The 21,251-nt window shown below is 46.3% G+C and overlaps 1 protein-coding gene across 7 annotated transcripts in view; it reads right to left on the bottom strand.

Moving 5' to 3' along the window:
- Window positions 1-21,251, bottom strand: part of LOC142573189 (GTPase-activating protein skywalker-like) — a 73,203-nt gene that overhangs the window by 5,150 nt on the left and 46,802 nt on the right. For 5 of the 7 annotated variants that reach the window (XM_075682772.1, XM_075682771.1, XM_075682770.1 and 2 more), the window contains 2 exons: window positions 7,626-7,706; window positions 5,056-5,411 (listed from right to left, as the gene is read on the bottom strand). In XM_075682772.1, the coding sequence (XP_075538887.1) occupies window positions 5,056-5,411; window positions 7,626-7,706 (437 nt within the window). The remainder of the gene's footprint in view (window positions 1-5,055; window positions 5,412-7,625; window positions 7,707-21,251) is intronic. The other 2 variants (XM_075682776.1, XM_075682775.1) reach the window with 1 other exon arrangement.

Below are 21,251 nucleotides of genomic sequence, written 5' to 3'. Positions count from 1 at the left end.
CCACGAATCCCTATGAATAGCACCAATTCCATGCAACACACACCCCACGTACTACAAGGAAAGAAGACAAGCCTGACTGGATGCCCTACGGTGAAGACACAGGCAAGATCCGGACGCCAGATACACCGATGTAGCCAAATATCCGCAAAGAAACGCTTACACCCTAAGCGTCGTAGATTCTCAGAGTAGAGAGCTAGTGTCTGCCACAGTACGTGCTCAAAACCCCGAGACTGCAGAAGAGGCGGCGATCGCCCTAGCAACTACTACGTGCATGGACGCAGCTGTCGTCTTTTCCGATTCTGGATCAGCTGTCAGGAAGTATGCTAACGGTCGCGTGTCGACAGAAGCACTGAAGATATTGAAATGCCGCAGTACTCAGATCCCCCACACCTGCGTGACATGGGTTCCTGGGCACGAGGGGAACGAAGCGGCACACGCCGCGGCCCGAGGCCACACCTGCCGGGCCAACGCTTTCTACTCTTGAGATGCCCGGCCTCCGTCAGCGGGGGTGGAGACCGTACCTATCACCTACACAGCGATCCTTCAACGTCACAGGCTGGAATGCAGGGTGTACCCAACACTGCACCCAAAGCTCAACAAAGAAGAAAGTACCACACTCAGAAGACTACAGAGTAAGACTTACGCCCACTGAATACACATGCACAGATTCTGCCCAACGATACAAGGATACCACTGCCTAATGTGTGGTGTACCGGACACTTTGGCGCACCTCAACACAGACGGATCGCCTTCACTGAAAGACTAATGCCAGACAAGAAAGCGAAGACCTCATCAAAATGTGGGATGCCAAGTTCGTTTCCGAGGACCTGGAACAACAACGACGCCTCGTTGCCAGGACCAAGGAGGCAGTGAAGGCCAGAGGGTTCCTGGAATGAGGAGACCTCCCACCTTGAGTAGAACCGGGGCTTACCCCAGGATACTGTTTCAAAAATAAACGTTTGTTCCTCCTCCTCGTTGAGATATCACTTCACCAAGGTATTCTGCATAAAATTCACTTCCAGAAAGCTCTAAAAAAGCCAAGCCTGTTTATTGCTATGTAGAAACTATATTTTTAATGCATGAGCTTTCTTTGGGTACTTCATGCACTTTCCGGGGGCTGTGTGTGTATCTATGTATGTTTCTAGCTAACAGATTTCTCATCTACCTGAGCCAATGGGTACTCCATGATATGTACTCCATTCATGGTTACCGAGTATGTGACAATGTAGGCATATGCATTGCTCTTCAATGAACATCTTTCACGCCGACATGTGGAACTGGGTAGGTACCACAGTTCAAAAAAACTCTGACACTGGCGTGGAGCACTGGGTTGAAGTGAACTGAATTCTGGGGTTTTTATGCACCTAAGCCACAATTCCATTACGAGGCATGCTGTAGTGGGGTACTCCAGGTTAATTTTGACCACCAGGGGATTTTTAACGTGCCCCCAATGCATGGGCATTGGTGTGCTTGCATATTTCCCCCATCGAAATGCGCCGCCGTGGCTGGGATTTGGTCCCACGACCTCATGCTTAGCAGCGCAACACCATAGCCGCTAAGCCACCATGGCGGGTGAAGCAGTGGGTATGTGCCACTCAGTCTGGGCTGCCCTTCAACTAACATCTTTGGTGCATTGAAATGGGATATTCATATTGATAACACATGTACGAAGGCCTTCCAAACGCTCGGTTACTTGCGAAGAAAATTAACTGCAGCAACACCATCCGATGTTAAATTAACAGCATATAAAACTTTAGTAAGGCCAATTCCCAAGTATGATAGCATAGTGTGGCACCAATACCAGAACTGACTCACACAGAAATTAAAAATTATCCAAGATAAAGCGCTGCAATTTGCTTACTCTCAATATTCTTGATGCAAGAGCGTAAGTGCTATTAGAAACAAAGCAAGACCGCTTACCCTTATTCGCCGGTGTTGTGCTACTGTCATGAAATTTATTTTTTATGATGAAGTTTCCTTTTACTTATATTAATATAAATAAGCCAGGTTACGTGCAGCCACCGCATTGACACTGCGTTAGAAGCTGTCATCATACACATATCAGGCAGCATCTCGCACACCGCGACACATTCAAGTATTAATTTCTTCCGAGCGCAATCAAAATCCAGAATTAGTTAAAAAGAAATATTTTGAATCAGGTTCTGTGGATGGTTTTGTTGCAAAATTGGAGCCATACGTTGGTTGCACACGAGTTTTTGGGTGCGTAGTTTCACAATACAGCAGATCTAACCTCGTTCATACATTTTTGAAAAAGAAAGAGAACGTACCAACCGAGAAAGCGTACAATCTGAAGTCACTAAAATAATTGACAGACTCAACTGTGCTGGTTGCATTATAGCCTGCAAGGCTGCTGCCATTAAAATCCCAAATCATCAACAGACTCAACTGTAGCCGACATCTACGTAAGGTGAAGGGTTGCGTGCATTGTTGCACTTGAGGCACAAGACACCGCCGTGCATAGAGCTGGTGGGGCTTCGGTGTTCCAAGACAAGTTTTGCCGTTTTCCTATTGCACAGTGTTTCAAGATGGTGACGGGAAACAAACAGAATCCAACTGGTGGGCGACGGCGGATGTCACCAAAGCGAAATGCGATGCTCACATTGCTGTGCTTACAGCATGAAACGGCGGAGCACTTGGATTATCGCCCACTGAAAGTTTGCAGTGTGCTACAAACAACATGCACTCTGCCCCACGCACCGTAAGATAGAGGGGTAAGATACTTATTGCAATAGGTCTGGCGGTAATAGCTGTGAATGTGGCTTGCGATGATCCGGGAGGAGATCTGCTGGTACCGGAATAAGAAACTGAGCGCACATCGGCATTTTCATGTGAGACAGGCGGGCGAGTATTGCGGGGAAGCTGACGCGGTGGGTGGCTACTGTTCTTAATTGCACGTGCCTTCCAGCTTTTCTTTCTTTACACGGGACCTATTGGCCGGAAAACATATCACACGATTGCAACCCGATGATTTATTGAACGTTGGTGCCGAGAGATGGTGTTTTCTGGGAACTAGTAAAATACAAGCATAACTATATTGGGTCATTTTTTTGGTTCTCAACCACGAACGTTGGCACTGGGAAATTGCACATAACGGGATCATATCAACGAGTTTCCACTGTATAATGCGTAGGATGAATGCTTTGGCAATGGTACACGTGTATTTGTATGCTACTTTATGATTTGCGATGTACTTATTCCAATGCATTGAAAAGTGGTAACTACAGTAATGTCGCACAACTAATATTGTAATTGTCATGGGTACATTTTGTTATTCCTTCTTGAGTCAAGGGAAACAAACCATCTAGTTGTGTTGAATGGCAGCATAGTTGTAAGATCGTGTCTTTTTCCTTTTTAATCTTTCTCTCTTGGTATTTTGCCTGTCATTCCCATGCTTGTGTACATTTCTACAAACCACTTCCTGTGCGGGCTTGTGCAAAAGGCTTACAATTGGTAAATAAATAATAAATAAAGAATAATAGTACCACAGTCAGTGACATCGCGATCATGCAGCTGAAGAGGGAAGCGCTCAGGGTTAGGGTCTGTAGCTTTTATGCCTCATAGCAGTGGCTGCTTGTCTAATGCAATAAAACATTATATACGAAATTTAATTTTTCCTTCCTTTCAATGCCATGTCCCATTATTCTTAGAACCATATTGCTGTGGGGAGGGGAGCATAATGTCCAAACTACAGTCGAACCTGACTATATCGAACCCATTTACATCGAATTATCCTGTATATTGAACAATTTATGAACACGGTATAGTTACAATAAGTACATGTAGCAAAAACTACACTGACATCGAACAAAAATAGCAGCAACTCGCAGTATATCGAATGACAAGCTGCGCAAATGTGCCCCCAGAAGTTGGCTTTTCCTCGTAGCAGCAGGGAAACATGGCGACACATCCCAAAAGTGGTTTAGCCCAGCAGCATGGCTCCATCCACCCGCTCTCCCTACCGTGACCACGCCATGTTGGGTGAGCTGTCGACACCACCCTGCAAAAAATTGTCCTGGCCCGTCCGCAACGCTTACTCAGACAGCCAATCAGAAGCTCTTGTGCCCTTGTTGTGCAAGCGAGCAAGTGCAAGTTGTCTCGCTGCTTTTCTCATTCATTGTGCATGCGTCTTGTGGGCCTTCCCCGCAGTTTTGCCATGATGGCTAGTGCGAAGTGGCAGAATTTGTCTTTCACCGTGAAGCTCAAAATCGTAAGTCAAGTTGAACACGGTGGGAATTCAGATGTTGCCGCAGCGTACAAGATTCCGAGGAGCACTCTCAGCATGATTTTGAAGAATAAGGAGCAGGTGAGGGCTAATGCGGACAAACGACCCGTGGTGTGCGATGCAAATGCACGGCCGTGTATAAGACATCGAGGAGGCCGTGCACAAGTGGTTCGTCCAAAACTGCTTCAGAAGTGCCAGCTTCAGCCTGCCCAGTGATAAATTAAAATTCTGATGAGTGCGACGAAGTGTTGCTGAAGTTTGGTGCGAGCTGTCAGAATTTCCGGAAGCCGTTGATGGACCTACGATCAACAAGTTTATAAGTGCGGATGATAGTGTTGCGACCATGGGAGAGCCAGAAAATGAAGGCTACATTGCCGACATCGTACCGAGCATAAGTGAAAGTGAGCACAATGAGGAAAGCAATGACGATTCTTTGTCCACATCCTCCGAGGTGACTGGTGCACTCGCCGTAGTCCAGTGCTTCTGCACGAATGTGCAAGGTTGCGGCCTCGGCTGCTCCGACTGTTTAGACAATGTGGAGAAGTGCGTGCTGTTGCAGGCTGTGAAGTTTCCCAAGCAGAAGAAGATACAGTACTATTTCATGCAAAACTAAGCTAGTTTCATCAATAACATGCTTTTATAGATGGTATGTGCTTTGATGACACCCAATTCTTTAGTAGGCTTATATAGAATTATGCCCTATATCGAACTAATGGGTGTTTTTCTGAGAGTTCGATATAACCAGGTTCGACTATCTAATTCTGTCAAACAGGTGAGCCTTCTGTTAGCAAATAGAGGCAGTGGGTGCCTACCCTCCTCCGATTTGGATCATGTGCTGGTTGGCTGAAATGAACAGGCTGGATGAGGGGGGCACGTCCTGGGTCGAGCCAACGCCAACCCAGGTGTATCGCCGCGGCTCGGGCACGAAGGTGAAGAGGAAGGTCTCGCCCGTGCCAAAGTATGTCTGGTTGCGCTCCTGCCACCGGGTGGAGCAGTAGGCGCCAAAGCGCTCCTCACGCGTTGTCAGTATCACCAGCAGTGTGGGCTCCCACGTGTCCGTGTGGAAAAAGAAGTTGGTCAGGCTGCTGCCATGCTCGTTGGTGGAGTAGATCACTTCTGGCTGCAACATGGTGATGCGTGCGGGCAGCCAGCTCCACACCAGGGCCATCTGCAGCACGATCAGCACAAGGATTGGTCTTTCTGATAGGTAGACAATGGAGAACAAAGCGGTCAAGACTGCCCGACACAAGAAAAGCACCACATTTGCATGAAAATGTAGCAAATGTCACACAAACAGGAGTGCTAGGTAGGCGTGGCTCTTGAAGAAACGAGACAGACAACAACCAAGGCTGAAAAATTATAAACTTGGTGTGTGGTCCCCACTTTGGGAGCTGAAATGAGCTTTCAGTAATTTTTTTCACCTTGGCCAGCCACCTGGTCCTGTTTCTTTGAGATTGTTCCTGACCAGGAAATATTTCATCCGACTCTTGAATTGATGGCTCTTCTGGCTATACTGCTGGGTGTGCCACGTTTCACCCTAACAATGACACTTAGTGCTTGCTGCTGTGTATTCTTTGCAGCGAAATTCACATCTACTGGCACCCCAACCTTAGTGCAATATTTGAGCATGAACGAGCCAGTGGCTTAGCTAGAAAGATTTACACTTGGTGCTCCTATTTGAGCAATGGACTTCTGCCAGCTCAGAAAAATGAAATGTTCCGGCTGCATCCATAGGCATATCTATGGGGGGGGAGGGGGGAGAGGGAGGTACGGTTCTTTGCAGAGTGAGTCACCTGCGGGATATGCCTTGCACGCCTGAATTCGCAACTTTCTTGCCTGTTTAAGGTGACAAAGCTTTCTATTTACTGACCGGCAACTTCGGCAACATGAATGAACAATTGGCGACATTTTAGCTACTTCAATGTTAGGAGAGTTACTTCAGATATGGTCTTCATGAACACAGTTTATTATTCGAAAACTATGTGTAAGCGGAAGAAACTTGCAGTACGATGCACAGGCTCCATGACCATGATGAAGCAACAGTTGCCTTCACATTGGTAGTCTTCACATTGTAAAATTCTTGTGCTGTACAGCACAGTGGTTAATCACAGAATCAGTGGGTGCACAACATTCATATTTTTAATATTCTTTACAAAACAGATTTGAATGGCCTGAAATGCTGCAGGTTCTGTAGCATCACTCAATGCATTATACTGGTGGGTGTTCACAAGCACAGCAGTAAATTAATTTGCCAGAACCAATTGGGATAAGTTTTATATTCACATCTAGAACACAGCAGGTGAATAAGAGAGACCAATTGCATACAAAGGCGTAGACATCAGGGCGGCTGGACTTGTTCACGCAAATGTGAACAAATCACTCTCATATCTCTTTTCTATTTGACCTACATAAACTTCAGGCAATTATCATCGTAGTATCAACAATGAGGTGAACAATGTAGTTCTCCTATCACGAACATCAACTAGAAAAATTTAGGGGTAATGCAGACTAAATTCCTTTCATGCTCTTTTTAATCGTGCTGTATTTGTAATCATACAATCAACGTAAAGGCAGAATTTAGGCTGCAATCATCCTTTATGTAAATACATTAGTAAGATACCAAGATGGTTTCATGAAGGGTTATTTATTACTCAGCTAATTGAAACCATTGATGACTTTGCAGTAACAATTAATAAGTGTGACTATACTGAGGCAATATTTATAGAATTCAGCAAAGTGTTTGACCAAATTTCCCACAGAAAGTCACTTCATAAATTAAGCGGAGTCCTAAAAAAATACACAATTAATAATCTGGTTGTCAGCCTAGCTAAGAAACTGGCAACAATATGTTGTTTACAAAGAACAGTCTTCAGAATGACTTTCCGTACACTCTTGGCATCCCACAGGAATCCATGCTTGGGCTGCTTTTATTTCTCACTCATTAATGACATATTTCAAAAGGTAAAATTAAATTTTACCCTAATAATTGTGGTATTTATTCCAAGATCAAAAGTGCTTTTGACCAACACAAGCTGTATCAGGACTTCAAGAAGATTATTGAATGGTGCCATTTCTGGTAAATAGAAATCGGTTTTGAAAAGCCGTTTTGCTGTGACAGCAGTTAAGAGCTCCAAATTAGATTTGCCTTGTCTCTTCGTCCATACTGTCCGTCCGTAGCCCATTCTGTTACACTGACGACGACTTTTGTCGTCGCCAATGGCACACGAGAAAGATTTCTTGTGGTCGTCGCGCAACCTCATCGTCCCGAGTATCGTCATTGCCACAGCATTAAGAAAAATAAAATTTTTTCCACAATCGGCTCCACCGAGGTTTGTACCCGTGCTAGTGAGGCAATATGAATTTGGGAGAAGAGTGCGCTAACCACATTGCTGTTGCCCAACGACGCTGCTGGGCAATCAGGGCAAGATGTTGTGCTCCACACAGACTTTGAGAACAGTGGTACCTGTGCATGCATGTTGTAGGTCATAATGAGCAATACTGTACCGGACATGGATTACATCACGTGCATCACGCAGAAATTCTTTTACACGAGATGGCACTGTGCTTGCCGGCAATTCTTTTGTCATGCTCATGAAACCAGTACTCAGTAGCACAAGGAGGTATACGAGACAATGATAAGCTACAAACATGGCGCATACCCACAATAGAGGATGCACCAAGAATAAGGTTGTTGGTTGAAAACAGCATCAGAAACATTGACAACGTCCATGCCAATCATGACGTCGTAATGACAACGCCACACAGTCTGCACAGTAGCTCCTACTATTCACAGGTGAGAATAGCAGCACTGCAAGTGTACAGGGAAAATGAAATTGCTCAAATCTTGAAGGCCACGTGGCATTGACTCATTTCGCTCGTGAGATCAGCTGTAGAAGTTTTGGCCTCGGAGCCCATTTGAGAACAGGCCAGGCAGGACATTAAAGAAGAGTCATCACGCTTTGAAAGCACGAAGCCTTGAACAGGGCAAATGCCTCCTCACCTGCAACCGAAATAGTGATTTGCAAAAAAATTTGATACAAAAAAATGGTGTAAGGAGACTTCAAATTTGAAGGTCATCCAAAGTGCCACAATCATGTGAATCATGTAGGTGCTTGGACACTGTGCTACTGCACAATGAAAACAAAAGTGATTGTTTTGCATAGGACAAACAAAAATAAGCAAAATGTACCAAGATCAGAGATGTAAAATTTAATGAAATCTTGAGGGGCGTGAAAACAACTGGTTCCTTCACGTTTTTTTTTTTTCTGAAGAATGCAAAAAAATTGGAAAAAACACCAACTGCACAAAGAGCTACGAAGAACCCGATACATTTATTTCTCTAACACTGAAAAGAATATAACTGTTCTGTTTTTGCATCACAGAAGTCCCAGAAGAGCTACAAGGTTCAAATTACAGGCACAATTTCACATCGAGGCATTGATTTCACATTGAAGTGTCAAGACTGACATTTGTATCAATCTGTGTTCGGTTGATTTCTGCTTGATGCGTCGACACTTCACTGTGCAGTGCACATACGCAAGCTTTTGCATGCAATTCACTGCGAGCCTGTTGCATACCTTGGTGTGCACACTTCCAAATTTGGACCAGTTTTTCACATGCCGCAGAAGAAGGGGGGAATCTTCAGTTCGCGACAGGCAAGGGGGCTCAGGGTTTAGTAGAAGTAAAGTCCCTGCCACAGCATGGATGGTTCCAGGTGCTTTGCAGACTCCCAAACTCCTTCTTTAGCACAAGTTTTTAGATACGTCAAAAGGAGTCACAGCGTCGAAGAAGAATTCTGCTGGGAAGCTCCATTTCTTTATCACTTTTTTTTATTTCACTTTTATCCTGGTTGAAAAAAAAAAAAACTTTTTTCCAGAAATTTTTCAATGTTCTTTTTCAACCGCTTACGTCTCTAACCAAGATTATTCGAATCAAACAGATCTCAATTGTAAAATGTTCAACCACCGCAAAAAGAAACAAAAAGAAATTAGACTGAGCACTTTGTCAAACAAGTGCGAATAAATAGTCTTGGAAAGTTATGTATTTTGCCTAATAAATACAGTCGACTCGTTACAATGAACCCTGATAATCTGACAAAAAAATGTCCGTTTTATCAGAAGTCTGTAATATTCAAAACGCCTTACTTACGAAACTTTTGTCGAAATGTCTATAGTAGTACACACTCAACTTTAAAAAAAAATGGCAGTTGGCAACCCAAGGCACACGGACCATGTGGGATTTTGCTACTATGCCAGCCAATCACAGAAGCAAACACAATCATCGTCATGTGTCCTTTTAAAAATGGCATCATACTTCCGGAGTGTCTGCTTTCTCGAGTCTTCATCAGCGGAAGCGATGAGGTGTGCAACAGAGACAGACAAAGTGTATGGAGTCTGAGAATTTCACTCCTCTAAAGTCTACGGTGCAGCTCATTTCACTGCTGAGCCCGTTTTACTTAAGAAACTTCACTGCCAACTGAAGTGAAACTTGACAATACGTTGCAGTGAAGCAAGCATTTTATTTCAGTTCAATAAAAAATTAGGCTTTCACTGTTTCACTATAATAGATGAGTCAAAATGTATAAAATTATGTGCTTATAACATTATTTTTGTGGTTACCATCTTATTTAGGTGACAGGCAAAATTTGAAGTACAAACTATTTGCAGCCTCGCAGAGGAACAGTGGCTCGTGGTTATGAGGGCGTGGGTGAGGGTTCACTGCAGACAAGTTGTATATGACTATAACAACTTTATTGCAAAGAGTAAGTGAGGAACATCCAAAGTAAACACACAAACACACACACACACACACACACACACACACACACACACACACACACACACACACACACACACACACACACACACAAAATTGCAGTTTCGCCTGAAAGGCGAAGCATCGATTGCGATATCAAATTAAGCAAGATAAGTACCGCAGCAGCAGCGAGTGAATTGACCTTTGTGCTCTCTCGCGCTTCAATGCGAACTAAAGGTCTAAAGCACAGCACATACGAAGTTGCCAGCACTGGGTGCATTTTGTCCGCATCACATCGCTTTCAACATACGGCGCCCATGCTGGCGCGCACTTTGTCCACATCGTAGTTCACTTTCAAGATACGGCGGCCGCATTGTTAACAGCAGCTACCAGAGTAGAACTCCCCCTCTTTCATTCGCCTCTCCCTCATGCCTTGCATGCCAAAGACTACATGCTTCCGCCCTGCTTGTGCCCTACTTCTGCCCTGCTTTCCTTTTTCCCTCCCTCCCTCCCTCGTGCGCAAGGTATTGAGCTGCGATCGTCGGCTGATCCTTGTCGACATGGCAAAAGTCCATTTTATACACCCGATTTTGAAAAAAGTTGCTGCTGTTTTCGTCCGTCGTCGCTGATAGTCAGTTGTAGTGCAGTCCGTTAAAAGCAAACTTCGTTGTGTTAATAAAATTGGTAGAACAAACCAAAGCTGAAATATGGTCCATTATATCCGAAAGTCTGTTGTACGCGGGTCCGTGGTAATGAGCATAGCCTATATACTTTTTAGAAAGGGCACGGCGAAAGGCCTACATACAACATACCTAAGTCAGCAATACTGTTTTTGCAGGTCTTGCCATGAATTTTCAGCACATCCACTTCGATGAACAGTACCGATGCTTTACTTTGCTTCATGGATTATCAGGGAAATGAGACCGTGCACACAATGTGGGTGGACTGCCTCTTATCTGAAGTGACATCATTGGTGGCTTGGCTACAAAAAGACGAATGGAACAACAGCACCTTCAGAGGGCACAGTGCAAGGCCAACAGACAGGATGCTTTAGTTGGCAATACAGTTTCTGCAGGTTTGTTATTGTTACAATACTGCATGCTTAAGAGCTGACAATAGATTTTTGTTAGTAATGCTGTGCCCTGCTACCTGTATTGCTTGTGTGATTGTTGGTCTGTGGTATTGATGCTCTTGACGTCAGGTGATATTGAGGAAAATCCCGGACCAATTACTGCACAGATGCTAGAGAAAATTTTAGAAAATCAGATGGCATCAGATGCTAAGAAAGATGCTATGAAGCAGGATATTTCAGACACGTCTGTTAAAAGACACAAACTTGCAGGATACCTAGAGGTTACCGAAACAACGAGCAAAGGCATCAGTAGCCTAGAATCCCTTGTCCATCAGCAGGCAGGTAAACTGGCTGAATACGAGAACAGGAGCAGGCGCAATGGTTTGTTGGTTTTCAGCTGTCGTGAAAGCAGTTTTTTACTGCTATTTCACAGGACTCTGGGCATCAAGGTAAAATTGGTTGATTGAATTCACCGCTTGGGTAAACAAAACCCAAACAGCCCTAGACCTGTAATCATGACTTTATCTGATTGTCGAGAAAAGGCAAGTGGACGAAATAATTCCAGGAAATTGAAGGGTAGTTCTATTCGAATCAGCCGTGATTACACTAAAGAAACAGTCATGCACAGAAAGAAGTTGTGGAAAAGCAGTGAAACAGAAAGAGCTAACGGAGTGAAAGTGAAGCTGATATACGATAAGCTCAATGTAAACAATGTTTTACACACAGCAGAACATCCGCTGTACATGTAAAAGCCATCAAGATAAGACATGGCGCAATATAATTCTGATGACTTTGCCCTGTGCAGTTCATTGGCAACTGAAGGGGCAGTCAGAATGGTTTGGAAGCGAAGCGCGCCATCGCAGTCATAGCTGAGATTGATTGTACTGAATTCGAGGGACACAGTAAACAAAGTACCAAAACACTAATATTTATTACTTTTGAATAGCTTTGCATGTTGTAGTGATAACGGAGCCATCTTTAAACGATGCTACAGGAGACAGTTGCATTGTTTCTATGGGTTATAAGATTTTCAGGTGGGACAGGATTGCCGAGGTTGTGGTGTTGGAGCAAAAAGCGCAATGGTTGCAACTGTCACGATCTGCCTGGGTTCGTGAACGAGGGAGGGCTCGAGGCACCCGCCATTAGACAGACGCTCTGCAGCGTGGTGGTGATGAATGATGACTGACCGCCAAGCAGCTGTGCGCGTGGGTGTTTATTGGGTGTGGTGACCAATGTTGCCTACCGAGCCTGGCGGGCCAACGAAGATTATGCCCAAGGGGGCATCACATGCTTGTTACACCCCCTTACCCCCAGTTTGTCAACAACAAAAAGACATCCCAAGTTCAATGTACGAGGCTCTGCCTGCGTCCTAGCCGGGTCGATGGTGGCTGCTACCCAGGCAAGTAAGGGTCTGGTGGCCTCCGTCATCGAGTACTGAGCCTGGGCACTGGTGTTGATAGGCCGGGTGTGGCAATGCCAGGTGCTTCCTGAGCCAGCCTCGCTCCATCCAGAGGGTCTGCAGTGGTCGGCCTTGTGAGTGGTGATGGGCTCGACACTGGCTCAATGGGCGCCGCACCACTGGCAACGCTTGCTGCCTCCAAAGTTGGTGGTGCTCCGCTGGAAGCGACTGGCGTTGCAGCTAGTCCTCCTGCGGGCTGGAACTCTGAAGTGGCATTCGAGGGTGCTGGCCAGGTCCCGAGGAGAGGCCTGACATGGTCGGCGTGTCTGTGCCACGTGGCCCCGTCTGGCATGCGGACGAGCAGCGATGAGGCGCTGGCAGGAGACACCACCTGTCCGGCAAACCAGGGTAGGCCAGGAGGGAAGTTCCTGGCAAAAACTGGAGCTCCCGACTCCGGCAAAGGCCCAGGACGGCACCCTCGGTCAGCAGCCAGCTTCTGCTTCAGTTGCTTCAGGAGCGCTGTGGATCGGAGGTCCGGATGCAAAACGTCCTAGGGTGTCTTGACCATCTGACCCAGCAGGAGCTCACAGGGAGCAGGGCCAGTGACATCGTGGGGCATGGTGCGGTACTGGAACAGTATCCAAGCAATCTGCGTCCGGAAATCCCCAGTCTGGCTCTTCTTGAGCTTGTCCTCAATGGTTTGCACCACCTGCTTGGCTGCACCGTTTGAAGCAAGGTGGTACGGCGGAACCATCATCCGGCGGATTTTGTTCTTCATCAGCCAGGCCAGGTACTCTGTGTTGGCGAAAGCAGGACCATTGTCGGACACGATGACGTCCGGCAACCCCTGGGCGGCAAAGACCTGTTGTAGCGCTGCGATGGTCGTGCCTACTGATGGAATCGTGACAGGTAGAACCTCCACCCACTTCGAAAAAGTGTCCACCACCACCAGCTAGTAATGGCCCTTAAAGGGCCCCCCGAAATCCACATGCAGGCGGGACCAGGGTCTCTGTGGGAAAAGCCAGGGGGTGATTTCTGCACGACGTGAGACCCACTGATGCTCCTGGCAGATTTGGCAGCTATGCACCATGTGAGCGATGTCCCGGTCCAGGCCAGGCCACCAAACATAGGACCGGACCACCATCTTGGTCTTTTCTACACCAGTATGACCAGCATGCAGCAACTGCAGGACCCTGGAGTGGAGACTTTGTGGGATCACCAACCTGGAACCCCACAGTAGGCAGCCCTGCTGCAAGCTCAGCTCAGCGGCCTTGTGGCTATAGGCCTGCTGAACCAATTCCTCCCCACAGGACACCGCCTTGACCACCTGAGACAGGATTGGGTCCCGGCTGGTCGCTTGCGATACTGCAGGTCTGGAGAGCACCTCCGGGTACGCGTGCTCAAGCATGAACACTTCAGCTGGTGCTTCGAACCAAGAAGTAAGAAGCCATTCTTGCCCTTTAACTCCGCACACTCAAAACTCGTTAAACGAGGTATTATAAAGTTATGTCTCGTTAACAGCCTCAATAAATCGTACCCACACCAGATGCAACATAGCCTTGCTGCTCAGGCTGATCGCCTTTCTTGGGCTGGTTACCCTTTGTCCTTAATTTCAGCCATAGCGGAACAGATTCTGAGGCACACAAAACGTGATGATCCCGCTCAATCAGGGAACCAGCGGACTGAAAGACGCAGGTTTGCAGTGCTGCCATATGTGCATGATGTATCCCATAGGCTAAAGAAAATTGGGTAGCGTGCAGGAATCAGTTGTTTTCTCAGCCCCGGAAAAATTGGCAAGGCTCTGTAAGCGTGTAAACGCGCCTAAATTGCATCAGAGTTGTTGTTCTGTTGGGCACAGAAAACGGTTTGTGACTTGCACAACGAATGTAGTCTACCAAATTCCCCTGTCTTGCGGCAGTAAATATGTAGGACAAACAGGCAGGTGCTTGAACGATAGACTAAGAGAGCATTGTAACAACGTTCGCAACACTGTACAAGGCCACTTGGGCATCCATTGCCGGGACTGCGGCTGCGTGCCATTCTTCGAAGATACTGAAGTTTTAGTGAGACACAGCTCTCAGCTCACCAGGGAAATTGTGGAAGCTGATTTCATCAGAAAACTTGGTAGTATTTGCGTTAGTGCGCCTTCAATCGCGCGGACCCCTGCTGAAGCCTCGTATCTAAACAGATAGAAATCGTAATGCCAATATTTTTTTATATCTTTTTATATTTCTTATTTCTTATTTTCTCAGGTAACCATGTTCTTAGTTCAATGACTTGCTGTTAGAACACCCCATGTGACTGTCGTATATTTTCTGCGCATGCCTCTTCTTGTATATATACACACGATGTGGCAACGCAATACAATATTGTTGGAAGTCAGCGCTGTGTATGTTGTCTGTCGCTGTCCTTGTCCTTCGCGCTGTACGTTATTTTTGATCACTTCAGCAGGTTCTGGAACCACATCAGGCACCTCTGGTAGGGGCATGCGGCTCAGGGCACCAGCAGGTCCCAGGTCCTTTCCTGGACGGTAAACCAGCTGGTAACTAAGCTGCCAGCCTCAAGGCCCAGCGTACCACTTGAGGTGATGTCTGCACAGGAACTGCTTGTCAGGCTCCAGCAGCCCCAACAGCGGGTTGTGGTTCATGACCGCCTCGAACTTCAGGCCCCACAGATACTGGTAGAAGCGTTCGACACCGAACATGAGGGCCAGGACTTCCTTGTCCAGCTGGCTGTAGCATTGCTCTGCAGCATGAAGCCGACGAGAAGCAAATGACACAAGGTGTTCCTGCCCGCCAGGACGGCTCCCACGGCGTACGGCGACGCATCTACGGTCATGACTACAGGCATGGCAGGAGCGAAGTGTACCAGCACTGGAGCCTTGGTGATTAGCTCCTTGCTGCGCTAGAAGGCCCGGTCCTACTCCTTCTTCCAGACCCATTGCTGACTCTCTCAAAGCAGAAGATAGAGTGGCTGTAGTGCTCTGACAGGTTCGGCAGGAAACTCCTGTAGAAGTTGATGAGCCCGAAGTAGCTCTGAAGCTCCTTGTTCCAGGGCTTAGGTACCTTGAGCACAGCATCAACTTTGCAGGGGAGCCGGGGCTAGGCCAGCCTTGGAAATGACATGTCCCAAGTACTCAACACTGGGGGCCAGGAAAATGCACTTTTCCAGCTTGAGATTGAGACCGGCGTCCTGCAGTCGTGCCAGGACGTTGTGCAGATTTTGCAGGTGGTCCCCGTTGTCACAGGCAGTAAGCAGGATGTCACCCAAAATACACCATCACATGCTTCATGCCCCTCATGAGGTTGTCCCTCTCCCTCTGAAATAAGGCTGCTCCATGGAAATAGGGTGCCTGCAGTCTTCGATGGTCCGCATGTACGGCGGCACAGACGACCGTACAAGGCGTGTCTGCCACATGTCAAAAAATCGGTGGGTCCTCGGCCACGACATGGAGCCTGGCCATGGAAGAACTTGAGCCTGTTGCCGCACGCCCCCGCCACGTACCCTTGCGATGGCTACCCTGGCCGTGGGCTTGTGTGGTACCTGGGCTTGAATCAGGCTGCTGCTGCTGTTCGCTGTTCGTCCTCCCCCTTCGGCATACCCGTGCCAGGTACCCATTTTTCCCGCACGTGAGGCATTGTGCTTGAGAGAACTGGCACTGTGAGGGGGAATGGGCACCACCACAGCGACCGTAGGTACTTGTCGCCAACTTGTTGACCGCTGCTTCCGCCGACGGTGCGCCAGTCGCACAGCCAATCTCGCAGGTGTCCTTGGCAGCAGTTTCCATTGCCAGCGCTGCTTTCACGGCGTCGGTCAGCAAGAGGCCGAGAATCTCCAGGAGTCGGGTCTGCATAGCGGGGTTTGTTGATGCCACAGACGAAACGGTCCCGGAGCAGCGAGTCCAGCTGGTCCCTGAAAACGCAGGCACTCGCTAATTCTCGTAGCGTGGCAACGAACTGCTCGAGGGTCTCTCCTTCCCGGCGGCTCTAGTTGTTGAAGCAGAAATGCTCCATTAGTGTGGACGATGCTGGGTTGAAATGCGAGCGCAGTGTGGCGAGCAGCTCATCCAGCATCTTAACATGCTTGAGAAGGTCGAGCAGGAGACTGAAGATGCGGGTCCCGCAGCTGCCCAGGAAAATGTACCGCTGTTTGGCCTCGGGTGTGTTGTTTGCCCGAAAAACACGTGGACTTGTTCCTCGTAAACTGGCCAGGCGGACCCATCTCGAGGCTGCTCCACGGAAATAGGGTGCCCGCAGTCTTCGATGGTCCACATGTACGGCGGCACAGATGAATGGCTTGAGCCTTCCGTACAGCGGCACGGCGGCAGCAACAGGGGGTGGTGTTTCGCCGCTCGCGGCGGCGTGGGACGATCTATGGGTACTCGTCACCAGTATCACGATTTGCCCGGGTTCATGAACGAGGGAGGGCTCGAGCCACCCTCTGTTAGACAGGCGCTCCGCAGCGTGGTGGTGTTGAACGATGACTGACTACGGAGCAGCTGTGCTCGTTGTTTATTGGGTGCGGCGACCAACGTTGCCTATTGAGCCTGGCGGGCCAATGAAGATTATGCATGAGGGGGCATCACATGCTTGTTAGAGTAACAAAAGTAAATTGTTCCTTATCAGAAACGGTCTGGTGCAAGGTAAATTATGCTAACGCAGTTGTATCTTATTGGAGTTGTGTACAGACAGTCTTCCCCTCTGCCCAAGCTCCTGGAAGCTTTGGCCATGTTTTCGTGTGCTCAAGTAAATGAAAATACAAGGCTAATAATGGCTGGTGACTTCAATTAGGGACTGCTTGTGCCGACATACTACTAGAAGCCATGCTTTCTCTTGACTCGAGACAAATTGTAAAAGGTTACACAGGAGTTACCCTTACTGTGCAGTCTTTGTTGCACTTGGCTTTAATCTCTAGTAAAGTGTCTGATTATGCTATATCAGTCGAAGATTGCACATCTGACCCAAGGATGATTTCTATGAATGTTATGTGTGGCACCAGTGTAAGATGAAGACCCTATGTCTATGCTTATGTTAAAGACTATTGCCATGCAGATGATACATTGGATTGGATTAGAAAAGCTTTAATAAAAGCCCTGCAGGACGCACGTCAGTGCGCAGTGGGCATCTCCCACGCAGGGACCGACAGGGAATACCTGGCGGTCGCTGCGCGAGCCTGCTGGATGGCCCATTCCTGGTCTTGTAGGAGCGGGCTTCTTAGGGTCTTCTCCCACTTGTTGGAGGTAGAGTCGGGCGGAGCATTTCTGCACTCCCAGAGCATGTGTGCGAGTGTCGCCGTGACCCCGCACGAGGGGCACGCATCGTCTGGGTAGACGTCCAGGTAGATGATGTGTAAGGTGGCGGGGTTTGGATAGGTATCTGTCTGTAATAAGCGTAGCGTTAGCGCCTGCGGCCTGTTTAGTTCGGGGTGCGGGGGCGGAAAGAGACGTCGTTCCAAGTAAAAGTGTTTGGTTATTTCATTGTAGGTACATCTACTCTTGATTATTTAGAAATGTCACCTGATGATTTCGAGAGCGCATCAGAAATGGGATCTGTTAAAGAGTTGTGGAGATGTCTAAAAAGAAATAGTTCCACGCTGTCTACATGAATTTATACCCACACAGGCTGAAAGAACAAAACAGCGCAATCTGTGGATAAATATAGACATCATTCCCATGAAATACAAAATAAAAAGACTGCGCTAAAGGAAAGCTGCAGCAGCTCAAACTTCAAGCACTAAAAGAAACCTAAAGACAGTGATGAGGCAATCTAGGCAAATACTTTTTAATAAAACACTCGCTAGCTTTCTGAAGGATTCACCAAGAAAATTCGGGCTTTTCTTCAAAGATAAGGATGAGAGACGAGCAGATATTAGATGTAAAGGAAATCGCAGTGAAGGAGTGTGAAATCGCTGACAGGTTCAATCAGTATCTCTAGTCAGTGTTCAGTAAAAAACTAAGATGATGACGAGGAATACCAGTTGGCTTCTTTATTGCCGTGCTTAGTGGAAGAGATCTGCATTACCCAGAAAGGAATATTTAACCAGCTACTTTTGTCATGCTCAAAGTCTTCTGGGCTTGACAGCATACAGACTGTATTTTTGCGATGATGCGCAGAGTGGTTCTGTTATTATCTTACTGTAAAGGTTCAAAAATCCTTGAAGTGTTGCTCCTTACCCCAAGACTGGCGCAGTGCAATTGTTCTAACATTTAAGGGGGCAACCAATCATTATTAAGTAATTATAGACCTGCATCTACATTACATCTGTGTGCTGCAAGTTGATCAAACACATAATAGCAAAACATATCCGCCAGTTTCTAGAAAAAATAATTTATTATGTCACTTTCGGCATGGATTCAGTTCTGGTCTTTCTACCGTTACACAATTGATTGAAACAGTTCACGATTTTGGTATTGCTCTGGATGCAAGTCAGCAAATCGATATTATATGCATTGGCTTTGCAAAAGCATTGGATGAAGTCTACCACCATAAGCTTTTTAAACTTTGAAATGTAAGAATTGGTATGCAGGTACTCGGTTGGATTGAATCATATTTATGACATCGTCAACAAGCTGTTAAAGTAAAAAAAAAGCAGTGTGTTGAGTAATTTGGACGTTCATTCAAGAGCACCGCAGGGCTACGTATTAGGGCCCCTCTTGTTCCTGTTATATGTAGGTGACATTTCCTCACTTGCCAAATCCTGTCAAGATTGTCTTGTTGCACACAGAGATGACTAGGTTAAAATTAACCACTCCCTTCAATCATTAGGTCCATGGTGTACGAATTGGGGGATATGGAAATTAATTATAAAAAAAATCAACTTAGACTCACAGAACAAAAAAAGAAGACTCCGCTTTTGCTCAAGTAAGATTGAGGAAAGAATTCTGGATGTGACTAGTTTCTTAGGTACAACAATTATGGATAAATTAAATTGATGTTATCATGTAGAAAATTTCCATTAGTTGGCATATCTAAAATTATGTTTTCTGAAGAAAAAATACCGAAAGCGACGAGAGAGGTGAAGTTTATGGCATGCAGGATTTATATCCGTCCAATCCAAAATATGCTAGTGCGCTTTTGAACCAGCATCAGAAGGTTCTTGAGAAAAAATAATAATAATAATAATATTTGGGGTTTTACGTGCCAAAACCACTTTCTGATTATGAGGCACGCCGTAGTGGAGGACTCCGGAAATTTTGACCACCTGGGGTTCTTTAACGTGCACCTAAATCTAAGCACACGGGCGTTCTTGAGAAAAAACTGGGACATATCCACCGAATCTTAGTACGTCTTATGTGCTCAAAATATAGGCACATTATTCGGTAGCAGCATTTAAAGGCATGTAATTTAGAGCCGCTAGAAGTAAGAAGACAGAAGTGTTGATTGAAATAGTTTTTTTAGATATTACATGGAAAGGTGAAAATAAATAAAGACGGATATATAAAGCACCAGCTTCAAAACCGATGCCTGTGAACAACCCACTCACTCCTTGTGCAACCAGTACAAGCCCATACTGATTTGTTTCATTTTTCCTTTTTTTCCTGACACCATAAACTTGCGGGAACAGTTTACCGAATGACGGTGTGCAAAAAAAAAAAAAAAACAATTTATGCAATTTTCAACTATTCCTAGATAAGCATTTCGATAGATATGCTGTCACTTGTTAGTTGACCATTGTGAAATATCAACTACAGGGTGTCTACCAAGTTGACATTTCGAAATTCCCTGAGTTTTCCAGGTTTTCCCCGAGTCCCTTTGCAATATTTCCCGAGTGACACAGAACTTTGTTTTATGTAAAGACGGGCTCCGTACATCATGTCGCCCAATGGTGTCACTCTCTAGTACGCATGTTAAAAAATAATAAAAAAAACTTAATCCAGTTTGAGTAGTAAAGGGTAGCGTTCATTTGATTCAAAAAGAAAACAGAAGGGAGGGGTTAGTAAAATGCAGAGCGAATAAAATATCTTCGAAGGAAAATAGTAAAACCCATTGCAAACTGAGTCGAACATTCTCAAATGCGAATAAAAAAAATATGCATACAGAATATTTTCGACTATGAGCTATTTCTATCGATTGATAGCAAGCTAACTGGTATGCAGCCCGAACTTTATCACAAGTTAGATTCTTTCGCAACAGCTGGTAAGTCAACCTCAACTGTCCTGACATACTCAGCCCACGCACAATTAAGGCCTCAGTGTTGCGTTTCACTGCTTTAAAGAGTTTTTTTTTTTTACTTGGGTGACGGACACCTGCATCTCCGTGTCCGCCAACACTTTGCTTTTAGGGTGCAAGCTCCCTCAAAAAAGCGGCAGCGTGCTTCCTTCCCCGTTCATTTCTCAATGCGTAGGTCCTTTGTCTTCTTGTTTTCCTTAGGCTGCGCATTCGCCACACGGCCTATTTGAAGCATCCTCTTGGACAATTGTGCAGTCAGCGTCCGATTTTTCGGACTCCCTAGGGGCCGACAAAACGTAAAAAAAAAAATGAATGCATGTCTTTCACAGCCCTTAAGGGTTCAAATCGCCACAGGCACGCCCGAAAAAGTTCTGAAGGCCTGCCAGTACATTAATTAGGCATATAGGTGCTCGTACTGTGACAGAAGATGGCGGGTGTATGCGTGTATAATTAAGGAATATATGTCATACTGTGTCCCGTGCCAGTTGCCCCTTCACACACTTGTTATGCTTCACAGCGTAACACTTCTGTAATGCGGTGAAGCTGACTTTCGGGAACCGGCATTATGCAACGCACCATGCTTTCCGAACTTCGAAGCCAGTCGCAATGACCACA

The sequence above is a fragment of the Dermacentor variabilis genome, chromosome 2, assembly GCF_050947875.1.
Source record: "Dermacentor variabilis isolate Ectoservices chromosome 2, ASM5094787v1, whole genome shotgun sequence".
NCBI lineage: Eukaryota > Metazoa > Arthropoda > Arachnida > Ixodida > Ixodidae > Dermacentor > Dermacentor variabilis.
Note: the sequence above shows the minus strand (reverse complement) of the source record. Positions and strands in the feature narration are given on the sequence as shown.